Raw genomic sequence first — 22,959 nt, 5'->3', positions numbered from 1 at the left:
CAGGAGTTCAAGACCAGCCTGGGCAGCATAGTGAGACTTCAACTCTATTTTTAAAAAATGTTTAAAAAGAGTGCCAAAGAAATGTTGCTTCCCCCACAGCCTCACAGTTGATAAGGATACCTCGACGCATGGATGGGACTCAGAGATTTAGTCTGCCTAAGAGGACATTCACTCTGTCCCATACCAAAATGCCTCACAGAAATTCTAACTGTTTTTAAGGCACTTCTCAATTTTTCCAAATGTGAAAGAGGTTTGAGGAAGGATGATAACCCATCTGGGCTGTGGGAGTCCTGGAGAGAAGCAGTTAGAGATGGGGCGAATACCTGGAGTGTGGAACCAACTTATTTCTGCCCATGCCCTGTGTCCTTCCCACCCACCTCCAGCTGGCCTACATGTAAGTGGAGACCTTGGCCTATTCAGCCCAGGCAAGTTCAGCAATGCTCCTCAAAGCTGCTGGTGGCACGAAACTGGGTGGACTCCTGACATCCTTAGTAGTGGGACAGTAGAGCTGGTTTCTCATTGACCTTGGGGGCAGTTTAATGAAGATGATAAGTGTCCACATGCCTGGGGCACCTGTGCTCACTTGGCCCCCACAGACTTTGGCCTTGGGTATATTTTCTTCTTCTCTGTGTGTCTCTGTGTGCTGCCCTCTTCCAGACTCTGGAATTAGCTGATGCCCAGCTAGACTAAGTGTGTCATTGTCCACATACCTCTGGCATATCCCAAGACCCCCTTACCATCCTGAGGCTTAGACTCAGGCTTTGGCATGGCTAAATCAGTGGTGACCCACAAGTCACACTTTTTCAGAGCAGTTGAGAAAGGAAGACGACATCCTAAAACCAGAGATTCGGGAACAAAGGGTTACCCACTGCATCTTCACTTCCCACTCAAGAACAATAGAGGTAATCACTGTGATTAAAAAAAATTTTTTTTTAATTGAGATGGAGTCTTGCTCTTGCCCAGGCTGAGATGCAGTGGTGCAATCATAGCTCACTGCAACCTTGTACTCTTGGGCTCCAGCAGTCCTCTTTCCTCAGCCTCCCAAGTAGCTGGGATTATAGGTGCATGTCACCACGCTTGACTAATTCATTTAATTTTTCATAGAGATGGGGTTGCCCAGGCTGGTTTTCAAGGCTGGTTTTCAAACTCCTGGATTCAATCGATCCTCCTAGTTTAGCCTCCCAGAGTGCTGAGATCACAGGTGTGAGACACTGTGCCTGACTGTGATTTTTCAATGTGAGAAAAGTGGGTCAGCCAGGAGATCAGGATCTGAGGTTGGGTCATGGGAACAAGCCCCAGAGTCTTAACTAGACCTCAGAAGTCAGGATCCCAGCCTTACACCCACAGGTGTGGCCAGAAAGCAAGGATAATTTAAATATATTTGTTCATATCCACCAAAGCAATTGCTTCTTGGTATTTGTGGAACAAAGTTAAATTCTGCTCTCAAGAGTATTTTGTCACTCAGGCTTTAAACGCCGGCTCTGTCTGCCCAGTTTAGACCCAGTCTAGCATTCCTTAGTTTGCTTGAAGGAAACCGCTGATTGCATCAAGCTTGGTTCCACCTCTCTGGCTTGTATCTCTGAATTCAACATGCAGACAACAAATGTGTGGCATGCACATCCTCCCAACACAACTGGCCATCCATGGGGGAAACAGAAACAAACTTCTCTGTGTCATGCAAACCAGGAAACCTAGCAGAACTTCTGAGACATGGTGGGAACATATTTCACATTTGGAGGTGGCTTTATGGTTTACAGTTGTTGCAAGGTGCTTTGGATCTCCTGGCTTACAGCTGAGAAAGCTGAGGTCAAGTTAAGGGATGCACCCAACTTCCCACAGCTGTGGCTGATTTGGAATTCTGACCAGGACCTGGGATTCCCAAGTCTGCATTCTTCCCAGCAGACCCTAACGCCAGCAATTTATGGGCACCCACCATCATGGAAGGCTGTATGGAGGCGGCTATGTGACCCTGGTCTGTTAGTATCTGTGACTAGAACATGCTATCTATGATGGACTCATCTGCCTGAAAAACTCTGCCACCTAAATGTTAATATTTATCGTTTACAGCCTGCCACTGCCCCCTTTCAAAGGTGAACACGGTAAAATTTATGACAGGTGCACTATCAGAACACAGAGGAGCATAAAAGCAGGTGGAGGCGTGATAGCCCATCTCTCTGCTGGAGCAGCTCTTCCAGAGGCCGGAGACACTTCCAGCGTTCTGGCATGGGACTGCAGCCGGGTGTTTTCCTCTTCGGGCTGCTGCTGCTTCTGGGGCAAGGTAAGCGTGCCTTTTGCTCAGAGGAGAACCAATGGTTTAGCTCCTCTGGTGTCCCATGTTGCTTAGGCAAGGAGCGTGTGACAGGAGTGTGTGCATTTGACGAGATAAAGCACAAAGTGTACAGTTCAGGAATAAGAAGTCTGGTTTGCCTGCTGTGGAATGGGATGCAGAGGATGCATGCACAGGGTTACATGTCCCAAAGGCTGTGGGGAGACAGGCAGGTCTTGGGATAGGAGAGAAGTGCTGTCGGGCAGCAGCACCGTGGTACAAAAAAATCCTGGAGTCTAGTTGTTGGTGCTGTGTGGCCTTGGGCAAGTTCTTCTACCTCCCTGGACCTTGATTTTTTTCATTTTAAAATGGAAATATTAATACTACTACTATGCATATATTGATTATTACTATTGTTATTTATAAGCTTTGTTTTGTTTTTCGCTAAAGGACAAAGGAAGACAGATTTCCAGATGATAAATTCTAAAAGATTGCCCACATTCTTTAGCTCTGCTAAGCAGAGTGCTGAGCTTTCACTGAACTGAGTGGGCGGCCAGCCAGGCTTTCCACTCCCCCCGACGTGAATGGCTGTGAGCAGATTGTGCCTCTGCTGATATCCCTCTCTGCCCCTCTTCTTTCCATCATTGGCTCTCCTTTTGCATAGGAAGGCAGAATCTTTTAAACTGAAAAGGGCCTTAAAGATGATCTTTCATCTTCTCCAGATGAGAGGACAGGCTCTGGAGTGAGAAGGCACTTGCCTTTGACCCCCTTCCAACCCCCAGAGAGAGAGAGGAGGAGGCATGGGACAGAGTCTAGGGTCTGAGCCCCAGGTCTGAGGCTCCTCTGGGGCAAGTCAGTTACCGCTCTGAGCAGTGGGGGAGAATGACGATGCCGGCTATGCCTTCTGCACAGGATGATTGTATTTCCTTGATTACTGATGAGGCCAAGGAATGTTTTCATATTGATCATTTGAGTTTCTCTTTTGTGAAGTGCCTGTTCAAGTCTTTTTCCTATTGATGTTTTTTAGGAGTTCTTTATATATGCTGTGCACTAGCTCTTTGATGGTTACACATATGACAAATACCTTCCTCCACTCTGAAGCTCATCCTCCTGAAGCTTATCCTCCTACTCTATGGGGACTTTTTATGAGTAAAATTCTGAATTTTGTGTAAATAAATGAAAACCATCCAAATGAGAACAAAGAGAGGTATTTATTCAGAGCTTGCTGTAGCAAGCCATAGCTTGTGTTTGGCCAAGATTCAAAGGCAGGCAGGGGAGTGGAAAAGCTTTCCAGTGGAAAAAGGGCAATCTTCAGGTCTGCTCTGGTTGGAGGTTGTTGGTATTGGGGAGCTGGGGACCAGCTGACTAGAGACAGGGCATCTGAAGTTATCCAGCTGGGAGTGTATTTGGCTTTCTCTGACTGGTCCTGAGTTGGAAGCGGAGCAAAAAATAGAGAAGATGGCAGTCATTAACCAGACCTGACCATTCTGGGCTGATTGCTGCAGAGGCTGCAGTGTGGCTCCCTGGGCTGGCTGATTGCAGATTGTGGCTCAGAGTTCTGTTATCATATGTGGTCCTTTTTTTTTGGAGACAGAGTCTGGCTCTATCACCCAGATGGAAGTGCAGTAATTTGGTTTCGGCTCACTGCAATCTCTGCTTCCCAGGTTCAAGTGATTCTCCTGCCTCAGCCTCCCGAGTTTCTGTGATTACAGGCACCTACCACCATGCCTGGCTAAATTTTGTATTTTTAGTAGAGACAGGTTTCACCATGTTGGCCAGGGTGGTCTCAAACTCCTGACCTCAAATGATCCACCTGCCTCGGCCTCCCAAAGTGCTGGGATTATAGGCTTCAGCCACCGTGCCCGGCCTTTATTCTTAAGTATATGAATTTTAAATATTCCTTTATGGTTTGTGTTCTTTCTATCTTATTCGAAGAACTCCTCTCCTACCTCAAGGTCATGAAGATAGCCTATATTTCCTTCTAAAAACTGTATAAATTTACTTTTCTCATTTGAGTCAATCCCCCTACACCTGGGATTGACTTTTAGGAATAGTATAGAGAGGAACCCAATGTTTTCATTGTTATTTCTTTTTGAGATAGGGTCTCACTCTGTCGCCTAGGCACAATTATGGCTCATTGTAGCCTCAACTTCCCAGGCTCAAGTAATCCTTCCACCTCAGCCTCCCAAGTAGCTGGGACCACACACCCACTCAGAGTGTATAATCAAAATATTGTGTTCAGGCTAATTTTAGTATTTTTTGTAGAGAAGAAGTTTCATCATGTTGCCCAGGCTAGTCTCAAACTCTTGGGCTCAAGCAATTCCTCCTACCTCGGCCTCCCAAAGTGTTAGGATTACAGGTATGAGCCACCACACCCAGCCCCCTATTTTTTTTAATGCAGATACTCAGTTGTCTTAGTACCATTTATTGAAAAATCAATTGTTTCCCCACCACTGTGAAGAGTTGCCTCTGTTTTTACATTAAGGATTTATGTAGGTGTCTCTCTGTGTCAATACTATTTTTCTGCTGTATTAGTCCGTTTATCTATCTCAGGGCCAATAACACATTATCTTAATTCTGTGGCTTCATTTTAACTTCTGTTTTTGAGAAAATAAGTCATCCCATGTTTTGTTCTTCTTCAGAAGTGTTGTGGCTTTGAATTTCCATGTACATTTTACTCTCAGCTTGGCAGTTTCCACTGGAGAAAACCTGTTGGGATTTTGATAGAGATTGCTTTGAATTCTACTAATCAAGTTGGGGAAAATAGACATCTTTACAATGTTCAGTCTTGCAATCCATGACCATGTATTTAGATCTTTAATGCCTCTGGAAGTTTTCTCTGTTGCAGGCATGGATGTATTTTGTTCAATTTATTCCTAGGTATGGATATTTTTGTTGTGTGGCCAGTGGATTTTTAAATTTTTATTTTGAAAATGTTTGTTATTGGTATATGGAAATAAAATGGATTTTTGTGTTGATTTTGAAATAAACTAAACTCCTACACATTTTAATAATTTATCTGTTTATTCATTTGGGTTTTCTATTGGGTTGATGCAAAAGTGATTGCTGTTTTTGCCATGACTTTTAATGCTATTTAATGCTCCCATCAGAAGAACTAATGCACATAGCATTGTTCCAATTGACCTTTAAAAAAATGGAGAATTCTGGGTCAAGTCTGGATCAGTGCTCTATTGCTTTGTAACAAAGCAATGGCAAAATAGCAGTTGCTTTTGCACCAACCTAATACATATAATCCTGCCAATAATGACAGTATTGTTACCTCCTCTTCGATCTGTAGACCTTTGGTTTCTTTTTCTTACCTTGCTGTGCCGGCTGGTGCCTGCACAACAATTTCTTTTTTCCATAGAAATGATGATTGGAGGCATTATCTTATTCCCAAGCTCAAAAGGAAAATGTTAGGCTGGACATAGTGGCTCACACCTGTAATCCCAGCACTTTGGGAGGCCAAGGTGGGTGGATCACCTGAGGTCAGGAGTTTGAGATCAGCCTGGCCAACATGGTGAAACCCCATCTCTACAAAAATACAAAAATTAGCCAGATGTGATGGTGGTCACCTGTAATCCCAGCTGTTTGGGAGGTTGAGGCAGGGGAATTGCTTGAACCTGGGAGGTGGAGGCTGCAGTAAGCCAAGATGGCGCCACCACACTGCAGCCTGGGTGACAGAGCCAGATTCTATCTCAAAAAAAAAAAAAAAATAGTTTGATTTCTCATCAGTAAGTGTGGTGTTTCCTAAAGACATTTTTGTAGATACGCTCTATGTGATTAAGAAACCTTTATTCCAAATTTGCTAAGAGGATTTTAAAAATTAGAAGTGGATGTTGAAATTTATCTAATGCTTTTTCTGTACTTATTGAGATGATTGCGTGACTTACTCTTTTAATCTGCTGCTGTTGTGAATTAGTTGACTCTTATTATTTTGTTCATTTCTTTGGTCATTGCATATTAGATTTATCAGAGACCATACACTGCATTTATTTGTCCTGTCTCTTTAATCTCTTTTCATCAGGAATAATTCTTTTGGCTTTTGGTTTGTTTCTTTCGTGCCATTGAACATCTTCGGCTGGTTTTTGTGTGCGTGTTCACATCTCAATTTGAATTTGTCCAAATTGTTTCATTGCTAGAATCAGATTAAACTCTTCTGGCAGAAATACTAGATGGATTAGGTTGTGTCCTGGATACATCACATTAGGGAACACAGTGATGTTCACGAATCCCCTAGCTGATGATGTCAAATTTGATAATTTGGTTAAGGTGGTGCCTGTCTGGCTTTTTTCCCTTGTGAACATACCTTCCCTGATGTGGTTTATAAATTATCCGTAGGGAGAGACTGTGAGACTGTGTGACTCTCCTTTTTTCCCCGTGATTTTTAGCATCCATTGATATTTTTTGCCTATATTTTTACCATGGTGATTGTAAAATGGTGATTTTTCTATTTCTATCATTTCTTCTTCCTTCTGCTATTGTTAACTGGGTTTCCTGCATAAAAAAAAGAGATTCCCTTTTCTCCCCCACTTAAAAAAATATTTAATTGAACTCACCACTCCTTTTTGTCTTATCTTTTTCATATGAAATTCACCTATGGGAGGCTAAGCAGGGAGGATAGCTTGAACCTAGGAGTTGGAGACCAGCTTAGGCAATATAGTGAGACCCTATCTCATAAAAAAAAAAAAAAAAAAAGAAATTCATGTATAGACTCTTATTAATCAGTGAGTTATAATCCAGGCCCGTTATTTTTCATTTTGATGTCCAAGTTATTACAGATTTGGCCAGTGAGAGCCTCTTCAAGTGACTTCTGTACCCCTATCAATTTTTAAGCACTTTTAAACTTCATGGTACAAGATTTTCCCAGCTAACCTCTTATTTCCTCATCCCAAACCTGGAATTAGCTGTTTCTTTGAGGCTTCTATTGATAGGGAGTGTTATTTAGAAACCAAGGCCCAGGCGCTGGGAATGTTTGTTGCTGCTGATGTGTTACTGTCTAGGCCATTTCAGTGACAGAATTAAGAAATCAGTTTTCTTTTTAAAAAAAACACAATCAATTTATAAAGATATCTTTAATTTTAGGTAGAACTACACTTTTTCCTTTCCTTCTTTCATTCCATATATGTATTATCCTTCTCCCACAGTGCGAATCTGGGTTACAGACATCACTGAATTGACACGCTTGCTGAATCCTACAATACAGTACTGGAATTGCTGTGACCACACCGCCACCAAATGAAGCTCAAAATTCCTTTGCCATTCTTTCCCTTTAGAATAGATCCCACTCAGGGTGTTACAATCTAAAAACTGTGTTCAAGATCACTTGAATCCTTTTTTCCTCTCTGTATAATTATATAACCTAGTTTGCATACAGTTAAGTGTGTCTGTTTATACTTACTTTTGTGTTCCTTCCATTCTTGCTTTTTACTAAGTTTTTTCAATATATAAAACATTAACATCCTTCAAAAGTGGAAACTATATGAAAAAATGCACTCAGAGAATTCCCAACCCCTTCCCCTACCCTTTCTATCTCATTTCTATCATCCCTGTAGGTAACCAATTTTATAGTTTAATATCCTTTCTGTTTCTTTTTGAGAAAATATATTCTTTTTTATTCTTACACAAAAGATAACCTACCATACATTGCTTTTGCATTTTGGTTTTTTTTCACTTAATTATATATCCTGAAAATACTATATCAGTAGTTCAGAGATCTTTGTTTTTTCCCAACTGCAGAATATTCCAGCATGTACCAGATAATTCCACCAGCCTCCCAACATGACCATTACATTGTTTCCAATATTTTGCTGTTACAAATAATACTGTCCTGAACAGTTACATGCATGTATCTTTTTCAAGTTCAGTTTATGCTAGGCTACTTGTCTAATTTAGGATACATTCCTAGAACTGGGATTTCTGGGTTGAGGATGAACACACATAAAGATTCATTAGATATTGCCAAAGTTCCCTCCATGAAGACTGTACCAATTTGCATTCCTACTGGAATATATAAAAAATTCTTTATTTTTCCATAGCTTGACAATAAAGCTATATTGACAATAAAGCATGCAGTCAAGATTTAGGGTTTTTGCAAATGTAACAGGTAAGAAATGTCTTAATTTATCTTGTTACAGTGTAATTTGATTAGATTTTCATATTTTTAAGGACCATGTGGTCTCAAGGTTACAAAAAGCAATGGGAAATGAATATTTCCCTAATCAGTTAGATGATGACATTTGGAAATCATATGTACATGCATATGTACATATGCATGTTCATATTAAGGAAATCACCATAAATTTCTACTTCCTTGGGTTTAATTCATCAGAAATTCCATAGTAAGGAAATCACCATAAATTTGTACTTCCTTGGGTTTTAATTCATCAGAAATTCATAGTAAATTTTGTTAAAGGCCTTTTCAGCATCTATAGAAATAATCATATGATTATTTACCCCTTGATATATTACGTTGAATTATATTAATAGCCTTGCTAATAACGAATGATCTGTGCATTGCTGGCATAGAATCAAATTGATCATGGTGTAGTTTTTCCTTTATTGCTAGGCTTAGTTTGCTAACATTTGTTTCAGATTGTTTTTCTTATATGTTCATGAATGAGATTGAGTTGTAAGTTTCTTTTTTCTCTCTGTACTTGCTGGATTTTGGCACCAATGTTTTACAGTCTCACAAAATGAATTTGGGAATGTTCCGATTTTTCTGTTTTCTGGAATAGTTTGTAATAAGAATGGACCTTTTTTTCTTTTTAATGTTTGGTAGAACTTGCCAATGAAGCCATCTGGGCCTGGAATATTATTTTTTGGTAGATTTCTGACTACTGCTTAATTTCTTTGGTGGTTATAGAATTAGCCATATTTTATTTTTCTTAAATCCATTTTGGAAAGTTTTATTTTTCTAGGAATGTGTCCATTTCCAGTGAATTTGCAAGTGGTTTGGCATAAAATTTCTGTATGGTTTTCTGTTGTCTCTTCAATACCTGCAGCTTCTGGAGTCCTGTCCCTCTTTTTGCTTCTGGTGCTGATTATTTAGGATTTAGCTTACCAGAGGTTTGTCCACTTTATTAATTTTTTCAAAAAAACAAATTTTTATTTGATTTTATTTTTTGGGAAAGGTCTCGTTTTGTTGCCCAGGCTTGAGTGCAGTGGCATAATTGCAGCTCACTGCCGCCTCAACCTCTGGGCCTCAAGAGACCCTCCCTTCTCAGCCTCCGAAGTAGCTGGGACCACAGCTGCACATACCACACCTGTTAATTAAAAAAGAAAAAATTTCTAGGGATGGGGTCTCACTATGTTGGCCAGGCTGGTCTTGAACTCCCGGGCTCAAATGATCCTCCCACCTCAGCCTCTCAAAGTGTTGGGATTACAGGCATGGGCCACCACACCTGGCTTTGATTGCTCTTCTATGTCACCATTCTCTATTGATGCATAGCAAAGTACCCAAATCTCAGTGACTTACGGTAGCAACCATTTTATTTACTCACAGTTCTGTGAAGCTACAGCTTGAGAAGACTTCAGCAGAAACATCTTGTCCCTGTTCCACATAATGTCACCTGAGATTGATTTGGTGGGTCCCAAATGAGATGTCTGGGGACCTGGGTGTCTTCGTGTTGCTCCACTTGGCCTTTGTTTCTGTATAGGAAGTCTAGACTTCTTTACATGGAGACCCAAGTTCCCCAAAGAGCACAAAAGTCATTTCGGCTGCTTCTGTGGGTCAATGCAAGTTTCTGGAGTAGCCTAGATTCAAGGTGAAGGAAAGAGGCTCCACCTCTTGATGGGAGGAATTGGAAAAGTCACATTACAAATGCGCATGTAGGATGAGAGGAAAGGCCGTGGCCATCTTTGGAAGAATATACCATCGTCTATATTGTATGTTTGTTTTCTAGTTCATTTATTTATGTAAATTTATCTTGCTTGGCATTTCTTTTTCTTTTTCTTTTCTTTCTTTTTTTTTTTTTTGAGATGGAGTTTCGCTCTTGTTACCCAGGCTGGAGTGCAGTGGCGCGATCTCGGCTCACCGCAACCTCCGCCTCCTGGGTTCAAGCAATTCTCCTACCTCAGCCTCCTGAGTAGCTGGGACTACAGGCTGCGCCACCATGCCCTTGCTTGGCATTTTTAACATGTCCTGAATCTGTGGCTTGACTACTTTCTTCAGTTTTGAAAACTTCTCAACCAGTATCTCTTGAAATGTTGCCTCTACTCAATTATTTCTGCCTTTTCCTTCGGGAATGCCAGCGCAACGTTGGCCTGCTCACTCCGTGTACCTACCGTGTCTCTTAACCTCTCTCCCAGCTTGACCGTCTTTGTGTCTTTCTCTACTGCCTTCTAAGTAATCTATTATTACACATCTTCTAGTTTATTCTTTCTCCTTCAGTTACGTCTAATTTTCTGTTAAACCTGGTCATTGAAGATTTTGAAAACTGGCGATTTTATTTTTCAAATCTAACTTACATTTAGTTCCCTACCAAATTTGTAATTAAAAAAATAATTTTGGATTCCCATAAAAACTTCAAGTTTGTCTTATTTTTTAAAAGCATAGTCATTTTAAGGGCCAGTCGCAGTGGCTCTTGCCTGTAATCCCAGCACTTTGGGAGGCCGAGGCAGCCAGATCACTTGAGGTCAGGAGTTTGAGACCAGCCTGGCCAACATGATGAAACCCCATCTCTACTAAAAATACTAAGATTAGCTGGGCGTGGTGGCATGTGCCTGTAGTCCCAGCTACTCAGGAGGTTGAGGCAGGAGAATCGCTTGAACCTGGGAGGCAGAGGTTGCAGTGAGCCGAGACAGCATTGCTGTACTCCAGCCTGGGTGGCAGAGCGAGACTCTATCTCAAAAAAAAAGTCATTTTATAATTTTAAATTTTGATGATTTTTAGTATTCAAAGTCTGTGATCTGCTTGTGCTGTTTTGTTTTTTCCTGCTAATTCTTGCTCATAGGTACCTCATTTCTTTATGTACTATACCTGATTATTTTCTACTGTATGCTGCTCAGACTCCTTGAAAATGTACTTACAAGATTCTTTGAGGCCTAGGATGAAGGTGAGTGTCTTCAGAGAAGATATGAGTGTTCATTCTGTTGGGCAGTGGGGATGTTATCATAAACTCATGGTGTGAGGCTCCCTAGAAAAAGCAGGCTCTATGCTAAACACAGTTCGTGTCTAACAGCCTTCCTTTAAGATGGCCTGTGCTATTTCTCCCATTTTACAGATGAGAAAACTGAGAAGCTTGGTAACTTGTCCAAAATCATTCAGCTAATTAGTACAGGAACCTGAGGTTGATCCTGAGTTTGGATCCAGAGCCAGCACCTTTCACTACCTTACAATACAGTAGAGTTCGAGGGAAGAACCAAAATTAGACTTTTATTTAAACTTTTAAATGGACTCAACAAGTAATACATATAAAAACAGATTCCTGCTTTGAATGTCTTGGCTTATAAAATTGAAATATCATTAACTCAAAACCACAGTTGGCAAAAGCAAGTTGGCAAGAAATGATTGTATCTAATAAAATACCATTTTAGCTAGAATTTTATTTTCCTCAAATGGGTCAGAAGTTCCTAGAAGATTGTCATGCTGTGGGAAAAACACTTGTTGCCTTGGTAACATACCCATGACAGGCCTGTCAATGCAAAACCAGCGGTGGGAGCTGGGTGAACTGAGTAAGAAAAGGATACGTTTTCATTACTAAAACAAGCTAGGCTCTTGGTTTTGCAAGAGCCCATGATTCTTCCTGGAAGTTGGCTTCCCTTCTCTTCCTGCAGGAAGTTTTCCCCAGCCTTCTAGAAATACTATCTTTTTTTTTTTTTTTTTTTTAAACAGGGTCTTGCTCTGTTACCAGGCTGGAGTGCAATGGCAAGATCTTGTCTCACTGCAACCTCCACCTCCATGGTTCAAGTGATTCTCCTGCCTCAACCTCTCGAGTAGCTGGGACTACAGGTGCACTCCACCACACCCAACTTGTGTGTGTGTGTGTGTGTGTGTGTGTGTGTAGTTTTAGTAGAAATGGGATTTCACCATGTTGGTCAGGATGGTCTCAATCTCTTGACTTTGTGATCTGCCTGCCTCAGCCTCCCAAAGTGCTGAGATTACAGGTATGAGCCACTGCACCTAGTCCTAGAAATACTGCCTTTCTAAATAAGAGTAGGAAGGAATATTCGAGAGTTTCTGGTGGCCCATGTCCTTCAAATTATTGATGCAAGATGGGAGAGAACGTGCTTGGGTCACACACCTAGTTGGTGGCATAGCCATCCCCTAATCTCTGGGGTTAGACTCTACATCCCAGTGCCTGCATCCCCACTTCAGACAATCTCCAATTGTCTGCTTTAAACAGCAAGCACAGGTATGGGGTTTTCTCTAGAGCCTCAGAAGTTCTACTTTCCTGGGATGTCATCTGTGCCTTGTAAATTTTTAGGACTTTCTTGTCAATCATCATTTTCATCAAGTTGCAGTTTTGCTAATGTCAGTTAACTGAGCACCCTTCTAAAATCCCAAGTTGGGCTGAGCCTGGCTGGTATCTACTAAACCAAATGTTAAGGAACCCTCTGGGGAGAGAGAACGGATCCACATAAAATCACCAGAGGAAGAATTAAGCACCAAAATAGGTGCAAGCAGCTGTAATAAAAGCGACAGGATTCAGAGAACTAAGAGATGAATGTGGGCTGGAGGAGTCTCCCGTGGGAGGTGAAACTCAATTGCTCACTGAAGGGTGAGTGGGACTGAGATAAACACCAAGGAGCGGAGAGGGCAGGCAAGGGGAGGGCATGGCTTGATGGGTTTGAGGAGCGGAAGCAGGCCGGCTGAACTGGAGTGTGGGGCAAAGTAAAGAGTTAAGGTAGGGCAATTAAGCCCCAGCGAAGGAGAGTGGAGATTTTTCAGAGTACCTCTTAGCTTAAAGAGACTTCTAAAATGATTTAATCCAAATCTTTTTTTTACATTTACAAAAACTAAACTGGTGGAGTGAATGGCCCAAGGTCATGCAGCAAGCCTGGAATTTTAATTTGCTATAGTGGGAAGTAGGGAGCTATAAAAGGTTCTTGAGCAGGGGAGTGGCATGATGCAAGTGGTATTTTTGGCAAGATAACTCCTCCAGCTCCAGACATAAAAGGTCATGAGTCAAAAAAGGCACCACCTTGGGGAATAGAGCCCTGCATCATAGGGAGGGGCCCAGCAGGGATTCTGCTGGGCTCTGGGAAAGGTAAGTGCTTTTCTTCATGCCTTAGGCCACCATTTCCTCTTGCATTATTGCTTCTCTGGGATGAGTGGTTGTAAGCCTCCCCTCCTTCACACCACAACTTCCCAGTTTTCTCTGGGAGGAGATCTTCCTGATGGTCTCCCTTCCTAAGGCTCCCTTCCTGTTGGGGCTCACTGATCAACACACCTGCCCCCATCCAGCTTTGAGGGATCCCTGGTCCCATTTGAAGTTCTGGCCCATGGTGGCTGATGCAAAGCTAGAGCTGCTGCTGATTGTGGAAGATGACAGTGTAGGAGGAGTCAGGGCTCTGGAACCTGCCATTGTCAAGGACTGCTTGTTCATCTTCACCATGGGACCGTCTACAGGTTGCTCCTTCCTGGCTCTGGGTCGGCCTTACTGTCCCTGTCTTAGTCTGTTGTGTGTGCTATAATACCACAGACTGAGTAATTTATAATGAACAGATATGTATAGGCTTGTGGTTCTGGAGGCTGGGAAGTCCAAGATTGAGGGGCTGGCATCTGGTGAGGGCCTTCTTGCTGTAGCAGAAGGCAAAAGGGCAAGTGAGGGTACAAGAGAGGCAAAAAGGGGCCAAACTCATCCTTTTATAGCAAAGCCACTCCCACAATAATGACATTAATCCATCTGTGAGGGCAGAACCCTCATGACTTAATCACCTCTTATAGGTCCCATCTCCTACCGTCTCTACATTGGGGATCAAATTTCCAACATGTGTACTTTGGGGGATGCATCCAAACTATAGCAATCCCGTGAGAAAGTTGAGGAAAATGTGATCCAAAAGTAAAGCATCCCCTTGTCTGAGGCCAAGGGCAAAACTATGAGTCAATTTTGAATATGTTATTTCCTGTTGGGACTACTTCCCTCTCTTGGGGCACAGGGTGTATGATATTGGATATCTGTGGGCATCAGGGAATGGAGACAGGAGGGTGCACTGGTCTCTGCCTGGAATGAGGTCTGTAATTGGTGGTGAGTTCTCTCTGGGACTATCAGCACAAGACAGAGTATTTAATGAATTGTGCTTTGAGACTTTTCAAACCACCTCGAATGTTTTTTTGTAATCAGACTAGAGGTTGTGTCTACCCAAAGGTTGTGACATTGGTGATCCTAAATCATTCTTTGGCCAGCATTCCTGATGGCAAATCTAGAGTGACTGATGGTAATAAGGGCAGCTGGAAATACTGATCTACAGACATGGCAAAACAAAAGATTTCTTCTGGAAACTCTGGATAGAAGATGACACATGTAATAAGTCTTTCTATAATCTTCTTTTAAAAAGACTTTGGTCTCAAGGAAAGCGTACTTGACTAGGTTAAGGAGAATCCACTTCTACACATGGCTTTCTTAGTACCTTGCTGAATGGCCTTTGGCAGGTTTGCTCGTCTCTCTGGATCTAGTAAACGAGATGATCTTGAAGGTCTGCTCACCTCATCTACTCTAGAATTCTGAGACACACGTTCAGAGGTCAATCCAGCTATTTCAGAAGGGTTCTCCAGTCCTCATTCTCACCTTCCAGGGGTGGCAGCATGTGGCTGCCCAAGCACCGTACTAACAGGATGCTGTGCTAACATCCTGTACGCCTTAGAGCACCTGGAATTTTAATGGAGCAGCCATCCAGGCATGACTCATGGTTTTCTGACTCAGCACCCACAGCTAGTCACATGCAGCACCTGCTCACAGGTCCACGCAGCATCCTACAGTCCTTCTAGGTCACATAGGGTGACAGCTTATAGCCACTCTGAGTGGTGCAGCACCCAGTCAGCCACAGGACCTGCTTATTATTCAAAACCATGCAGGGGATGACACTGGCCGACTTGGGCCCTCCCCTTCCAAGCTCACCAGCACAGCTCAGTGCTTAGTGGATAGCAGTGTTGTCCACACCCTTGCTGGTGTGATCTGAATGCACTCATGGCTCTCTGAGCCTGTAAAAATGTCAGAAGGGTCATAAACCTTGCCCCTAAGGTTACAGTGAGAGCATTACAACTTTTCAAAGAGCCCAAGAATTTAATGTGCACTGAAGAGTGACCTCAGTGCCACATGAGTTGGCTTTGAAAGTCCTCCCTGATGCCTAGGAGATGCTCCTTCCTTTCATCAAGGGAGACGCGTCACCTCTCCTCTGTGTATGGCCCTCTCTCACTTACACAACCCTTTCCTGTTCTTTGATCCTCATAACAACCCCGTGAAGGAGACAGGGAAGCTAGTCTTATTCCCATTTTATAGATGAGGAAGTCAGTGTTCAGATAGATTAGATGCTTAATCAAGGTCACAAAATGACTATATTCCCTCAAGGAAGGGACAGGGGCTAGAAAATTTACTCCAGGCACATCTTAAGGAAATCTATAAATTGAGAGAGCATGCCCTGCTTTAATTTTGCCTTTGAAATCACCCCATCCATATGTGGCCAGCTGTTGGACTAACACACATTGGGTTTCCTTGTAGAGTCAGGCTCCTAACCTTAGAAGCACATGAGCATTGCTGGAGGGGCTTTTAAAAATTGTGATGCCCGGCATAGCCATGCCCCACCAAGCCAGTCAAATCTGAGTCTCTGCATTTGGGGGCTGGGCAGCAAGTGATGAGCTGAGAGCCACTGCTTCAGAAGGTACCTCCCTAAGGGAGAAGCATGTGATTTTACCTTGCCAAGGCCTGATGCTCCCATGGTGCTTTGCTGATTCCAGACCCCAGTGGTCACCTCTCTGTCCAACTTGGCTGACTGATCTTGGCTAAACCTGTTCCTCGGAGCATGTACAAGTGTTTTTCCCTTGCATTCCCATCAGGATGGAAAAATACTTGTTTTTATCCCCTGACAGCCCTGACTCAGATGGGATTTTTTCAAAGAGTTCAAATCCCTTCATATATCCATGAGCTTATGTTAAAACAACCTTTCAAAAGGGGAAAGTTCCCTTGGGATTCTGTAGACTGGGGTTCGATGATGCCACAGTGCTTCAGTAACTACTTCCACAATGCCTCAGGGTACTTGGGGAACAGGCACTGTACCTGCTGAAAGCAGAGAACTAGAGTGAGGGTCCATGTCGCTCCCAGAGTTAGTGGGGCCAGGCCAAAGAGGCACCAAGTTTCCCTCTGGATCTTCAGACACTTAACTTCTAGATCCCAGGCACAGCTTTATCGTGACACCCCAGAGTAGTTATCATGAATGACTCACATCATCAAGGTAAAAACATGAACTCCTGAGCATTTAGTTATGTGAAGGAAATCCCAGAATACTGAAGTTGAAAGGATCTGAAAGATGTCTACACCAAACATGTTTCAGATGCTGAAATTATAACTAACAATTACTGAGTTCTTTCCAGGAGTCGGACACTGTGCTGCATGTTCACATGCATTTTGCCCTCATGCAACTCCATGGGGCAGGTATTATCAACCTTACCTTATAGGTGAGGAAAGTACGGCTTGGAGAAGTTGATCAGACCAAGGATTTCCAAGCTCTTAACCTCTGCTTGGTGTATGTGCCACATGTTCATGATCCCCAGCCTCTGTTTGGACCAGTGCCCTGGCAGCCCATTCTTGTTTGGGTAGCTCCAGCTACTCTGCCAAGGGGCAACTTGCTTCCACTGGTCTAGTCCTGGTTTGAGAGCCACATGGAACAAGGCTAGCCCGCTTGGCATCCGACCTATCAGATCCTGAAGGAACTTCTCATACACCCTCTTCGGCTTCTGTTTAAATATAGTATCTACGTTTCAGTGCACCCTACTTATACTGTGTTCTTTACTCCTGACTTGTTTGTTTTGAGGCAGAGTCTCACTCCATCACGCAGGCTGGAGGGCAGTGATGTGATCACAACTCACTGCAGCCTCAAACTCCTGAGCTCAAGTGATCCTCCTGAGTAGCTGGGACTACAGGCATGCATCACTACACTCGGATTATTAAGTGTGTTGTTTTTTGTTTTTTGTAGAGACAGGGTTTCACCATGTTTCTCAGGCTGGTTTTGAACTCCTGGACTGAAGTAATCCTTCCACTTCAGTCTCTCAAAGCTTCGAGATTACAAGCCTGAGCCACTGCACCTTGCCTTCTCCTGATTTCTTGCTTCCTTTAGGATTAAGTATTTTTACTGTTCAGGTTTCACCATCCCAACCTGGCCAACACTAGCTTATGGATTATACAATTTTTATCATTTTGGTGTTTAAGATGATAACACCCTTGATTATTAAAGTCTAATATAAATCAGTACTTTTACCACTTCCCAGACAAGGGGAAAACCTTATAACAGTTTAATTCCATTTATTCCATCCAAATCTGTCCACAAAGCAATTTTTTTCATGTCTTTTAAACTCCAAAATATTTTTATTTTTATTAGGGTTGACAAACTTTTTCCAAAAAGGGAAAGGTTATAAATGTTTGAAATTTTATGAGTCACATATATTTTCTATCACATTCTTCTTTGTGTTTTTTTAATAACCCTTTAAAAATGTAAGAATGATTCTTATATAGAGGGTCATATAAAAACAGGCCATGGGCAGATTTGACTTATGGGCCGTAGTTTACTGGTCTCCAATTTGTACAGTAAATATTATTTTGGGTTTACCTACATAGTTATTCTTTCTGTACTTCATTCCTTTTTTACATCACTGAGGTCCCAACTAGGATCGTTTTCCTTTTGGCATTTTACCTGTTACTTCACTGCCCTTTGGCTTCAGATGAAAAGTCAGTCTGATCATAATATTGGTCTCTTATACTTGAGTTTTCCTCCTCCTGCTTTCAAATCTTTTTCTTTGGTTTTAGAACTACATCTAGATACGTAGACTATATAGTTGATGTGTCTAAGTAAGATTCTCTGTATTTATCCTACTTAACGTACTTTCAGCTTGTTGGATCTGTGGTTTAATATTTTTTCATCAAACATGGGAGGTTTGGGACATTTTTAGCCATTTTATTTTATTTTATTTTTGAAACAGAATTTCACTCTGTTGCCCAGGCTGGAGTGCAGTGATGCGATCTCTGCTCACTGCAATCTCTGCCTCCCAGGTTCAAGCAATTCTCCTGTCTCAGCCTCCAACATAGCTGGGACTAGATTAACCTCCAAAGTAGCCCACCACCACACCTAGCTAATTTTTGTTGTTGTTGGTTTTGTTTGTTTGTTTAGTAGAGATGAGGTTTCACCATGTTGATCAGGCTGATCTCAAACTCCTTACCTCAGATGATCTACCCACCTCGGCCTTGCCATTTTATCTTTAAATCATTTTCTGCTACCCCCACCCCATATCTCTCTCTTCTTCTTCTGGGGCTCATATTACATGTATGTTTGTATGTTTGACACTGTCCACTGATCTGTGAGGTTCTGTTTTTCTTCACTCTCTTTTCCTTTGTATTCTTTAGAAATATACTTACTATCGTTAAGTTTACTGATCTTTTATTCTGTCATCTCAAGCCTACTACTGAGCCCACCTAGTGAATCTTTTGTTTCAGTTACTATACTTCTCAACTGTAGAATTTCCATTTTATATCCTTCTATTTGTTGTTATTAGAACATGTCTTCATGTTTTTATTTAATTCTTCAAATACATATAATAGCTACTTTGAAGACTTTGCCTGTGAAATCCAGCATCTGTGTCATCTCATTAATTTTCATTGATTGCTTTTTTCTTCATCTGGACTCATGTTTCAATGTCAAGGCATGCCTAGTAAGTTTTGTTTGAAGACTAGACATGTTTGGTTAAATGTAGCAATTCTGGATTCTGTTTTATTTTCCTGGGGGTCATCAGTTTTTTTTTAATAACTTGTCTGGACTTAATTGTGGAATCTGTCTCTCTTGTTGTGTGCAGCTAGCCACTGATGTCTTTGCTCAGTCTTTCTTTCTTTCTTTCTCTCTCTCTCTCTCATTCACTCTCATGCCTGGCATCCTAGGTGGTTTAGTGGCAGTCGATGATTTGGACAGAGGTTGTGCTCAAATACCTTGAGACCATAAGGTTCTGTTGTTTGCTGTGTGTGTTAGGTTAGAGAATGAGCACAAAGTGATAGCCAATTCTTAAGTCTCTCTTGGTTTTAGATTTACATTGCAGGTCTTTCCATCTTTCTGGCACATATGTCAATTTTCAGTTACTTGGGGATATGTGAGGAGCACATCTTAGTATTTCTTATTTTCTAGATTGCCTCATTATATTTCTCATTGGACCACCTCTTGCTCTAACTGGGTATAAAACATTTAGCTAGCAAAATTGTGAATTCCTTTCATTTATTTCCATGTTAGTCTACTGCTTTTCACTAATCTGTTTGTTGTGTTTTTAAATTTTCTCTTGGCTTTGGTTTATTTAGTGTTGTCTCCTGGTAATTTTTTAGTGGAAAGCTAGGCATTGTATATAAAATTAGATAATTTTCATGCTCTGGCTAGTAGTATTTTCATAAAGGTTTTCCTTTTGCTTTTGGCAGGCAGTTAGGTAGGAACAGATCACTTTTATCTAATCAGGAATCAAACTGATTCAAGTCTGGTCTTTAGACTTTTACAGATCAGTAGTTTATCCCTACTCCAAAAGTCTTACTGTTTTAAGTACCACTTGAAAGCTTGGGATATTCATGAGGATTCCTCCTCCTCAGTGGGCGCTGAACTCAATGTCTCCCCCCAGTTTCATTACACTGCCTGAAGCTCTGTGGTTTCTTAGCCCCTCAGCTGCTGATTTCTGTTTCTCACAATTTGACAAATACTTCAATGGTAAAATATCAAATGCTGAGCCTACTCTCTGCACATATTTTCTCTTTGGGATCCTGACTCCTCAAGTTTTTGCTGCTTTTATAATTCACACACACACACACACACACACAGAGAAAGAGGGTGTGAGAGTGCATAACAGAATGCAGGAGTGCAGCAGAAAAAGATAAAGGACCCAGAAGATTCCATAACAGTTGCAGGAAAAGATGTGGGATCCATGTGTTGTCTTCAGAAACATCTTCTTTTGAGCCCCCATTAAAACTTTTAATTCCAGAGTCAGCAGTAAACTCTGGACCGAGCCCCAACCCTCTAAACAACATTTAAAACTTTTGCTGCTATAAAATTATACTAATAATGCCATCTGTTTCCCTGGATTGTTTTGATAATGAAATGAGAGCATCTTTCATCGTAATTAGCATATCTCAACATACACTTTGTACAGGCACTGGGTTAGATCTTCTGTTTTAATTCATCTTTTTAAACTTCATAATAGAGTGCTGAGTATATTAGCTGTCATAAAATTTTTTTTTTAGAATACTACTATTTAAAGAAGAGGTCCAAAAACTTTTGAGGAGTGATTTTCTTTTAATTAAAAAATTGTTGTTCCAGTTCCATTTATTGAAAAGACTGTCTTCTCTCTGTGATACTGCCTTTGGTCCGTAGTCTCAGATCCGTTGACTCTGTTTATGTGGGTTTATTTCTGGTCTCTCTATTCTGTCTCCTTGATCTAGTTGTTTATTCTTTTGCCAGTCACACTGTCTTGATCACAGTAGCTTTAGAGTCAGTCCTGGAGTCGGATCGTATCAGTCTTCTAACTTTGTTCTTCAGTATCACGTTGGCTCTTCTGGGTCATTTGCCTCTTCATATAAATTTTAGAATCAGTTTCTTGATACCCACAAAGGTTTCTACATTTTTAATGGTTGCAAAAAATAAAAAGGAGAATATTTTGTGATGCATGAAAATTATGTGGAATTCAAACTTCAAGTCACCCTAAAGTTAATCTGTTTACATATTGTTCACGGCTGCGTACACACTCCAGCAGCAGAGTTGAGTAGTTTCAGTAGAGACCATATGAGGAGTAAAATCTAAAATATCGACTCTCTGGCCCTTTGCAGAAAAAGTCTATGGGCTCTGGTCTAGACCTTGGACATGTGGCTTACACTTAGCTTGTTGGTTAGAAGCGTGGCTTGTGGAGTAGGATGAGCCATGCTGCCTGTTTCCAAAACCCACTATTACCATTTGCTGGCAATGCCACCTTTTTTTATTTTTATTTTTTATTTGTAGAGATGGGCTCTCATTATGTTGTCCAGGCTGGTCTCAAACTCTTGAGCTCAAGCAATCCTTCCATCTCCACTTCCCAAAGCGCTGGGATTACAGGCATGAGCCACCACACCTTGCCACCTTTAAAAGGCCACTTAACCTTTTTGAGCCTCACTTTTCTGTCTGTAAAGTGGGGATGACAGTATATTTCTCATAAAGTTGTCATGAGAATTAAATGAACTAGTTCACATAAGTGCTTAGAACAGTGCCTGGCACATAGAAGCTGCATTTGTGTCAGCTACCATTTACATTTTCATCCTGGCTTAGAAAGGAAATTACCAAAATAGTCTTAAATCTCTGCCCTGCTAACTCCTCTATCCCACTCCCCCTGGAGTGATGATCATCTTAAATTACACCTTGAAATCATCTCTTCAAAGACTGGTCACAGCTCCCTGTTGCTCATGGACTAGCCTGGCATTTGTGGCCCCGAGCCCAGCCACCATCTGTCTGTGCAGTCTGCACAGCCTCATCCCTGCTGCCCACCACTTCCCTGGCCTCCAGTTACAAACCCCTGCTCCAGCCTTTTCCAGCACTTTGTGTTTTTCCATGCCTCTGTGCCTTCCCATCATGTGGCCCTTTCTGCCCAGAAAGCTTGCTTCTGGGAATTTCAGTGGGACCACTGAGATCTGGGGGCAGGTTCCGGTCAGCATTGCTTGTGCAAGTGCTAATGTGGACATCAGTGCCTGATCTCACAGTGGGCACAAAATGGAAATATACTGTTGCTCCTCATGAAGCTCTAGATAAATTATTTTCAGGGTCAAAAAGTAAAGCTGCAGAAGAAGGCTGTGGTGGAAAAGAGATCAAGCCCTCTTGCCCAAGCCAGGCTTCCTTTTGGCATTGCTAATGTTGTCTGTGGCTTGTACAGCATGCTCTTATAAGGAGTTAGTCAGGGTGCCTTACTAACATTAATTATATCAGTATCATTAATATATCATGTAGCTATTGAAATAAGCATCAGAATTACATAACAACATTAAAAATGCTCCTGATACATCAAAGGAAGTTTGCGGGATACAAATTTGCATGCACACAGATTATAACTGAATAAAACACGTCTGCTCCTGGTCATGAAACAATGAGCAAACGAAATCACTTTTGATGTAAGAGTAGTAGCATTGTGGGTGTTTTTTCCCCATTTTAAACTTAGGGTGCTTTTAATTTTTAAATACTATAATTTGTGTAGTCAAAAAACATGGGATCAGGAGTTCAAGACCAGCCTGGCTAACATGGTGAAAACCCATCTCTGCTACAAAAACAAAAATTAGCTGGGTGTGGTGGCGTGCGCCTGTAGTCCCAGCTACTCGGGAGGCTGAGGCAGGAGAATTGCCTGAACCCAGGAGGCAGAGGTTGCAGTGAGCCGAGACCGTGTCACTGCACTCCAGCCTGGGCGACAAGAGTGAAACTCTGCTCAAAAAGAAAAAAAAATGGGAAAACTTATCTACGTTTACACTTAAAATTAACCTAATTTATTGGACGTCAGTTATACTTTCAAA

General features: G+C 41.8%; 1 protein-coding gene across 4 annotated transcripts in view; it reads left to right on the top strand.

Moving 5' to 3' along the window:
• The first annotated feature begins 2,168 nt into the window (after positions 1–2,168).
• Positions 2,169–22,959, top strand: part of PLB1 (phospholipase B1) — a 154,025-nt gene continuing 133,234 nt past the window's right edge. For 3 of the 4 annotated variants that reach the window (XM_054245110.2, XM_078349616.1, XM_054245109.2), the window contains exons 1-2: positions 2,169–2,278; positions 12,102–12,218. In XM_054245110.2, the coding sequence (XP_054101085.1) occupies positions 2,224–2,278; positions 12,102–12,218 (172 nt within the window). In that variant the 5' untranslated portion in view covers positions 2,169–2,223. The remainder of the gene's footprint in view (positions 2,279–12,101; positions 12,219–22,959) is intronic. The other variant, XM_054245111.2, reaches the window with a different exon arrangement.

This window comes from Callithrix jacchus, chromosome 14 (assembly GCF_049354715.1).
Source record: "Callithrix jacchus isolate 240 chromosome 14, calJac240_pri, whole genome shotgun sequence".
Classification (NCBI taxonomy): domain Eukaryota; kingdom Metazoa; phylum Chordata; class Mammalia; order Primates; family Cebidae; genus Callithrix; species Callithrix jacchus.
Note: the sequence above shows the minus strand (reverse complement) of the source record. Positions and strands in the feature narration are given on the sequence as shown.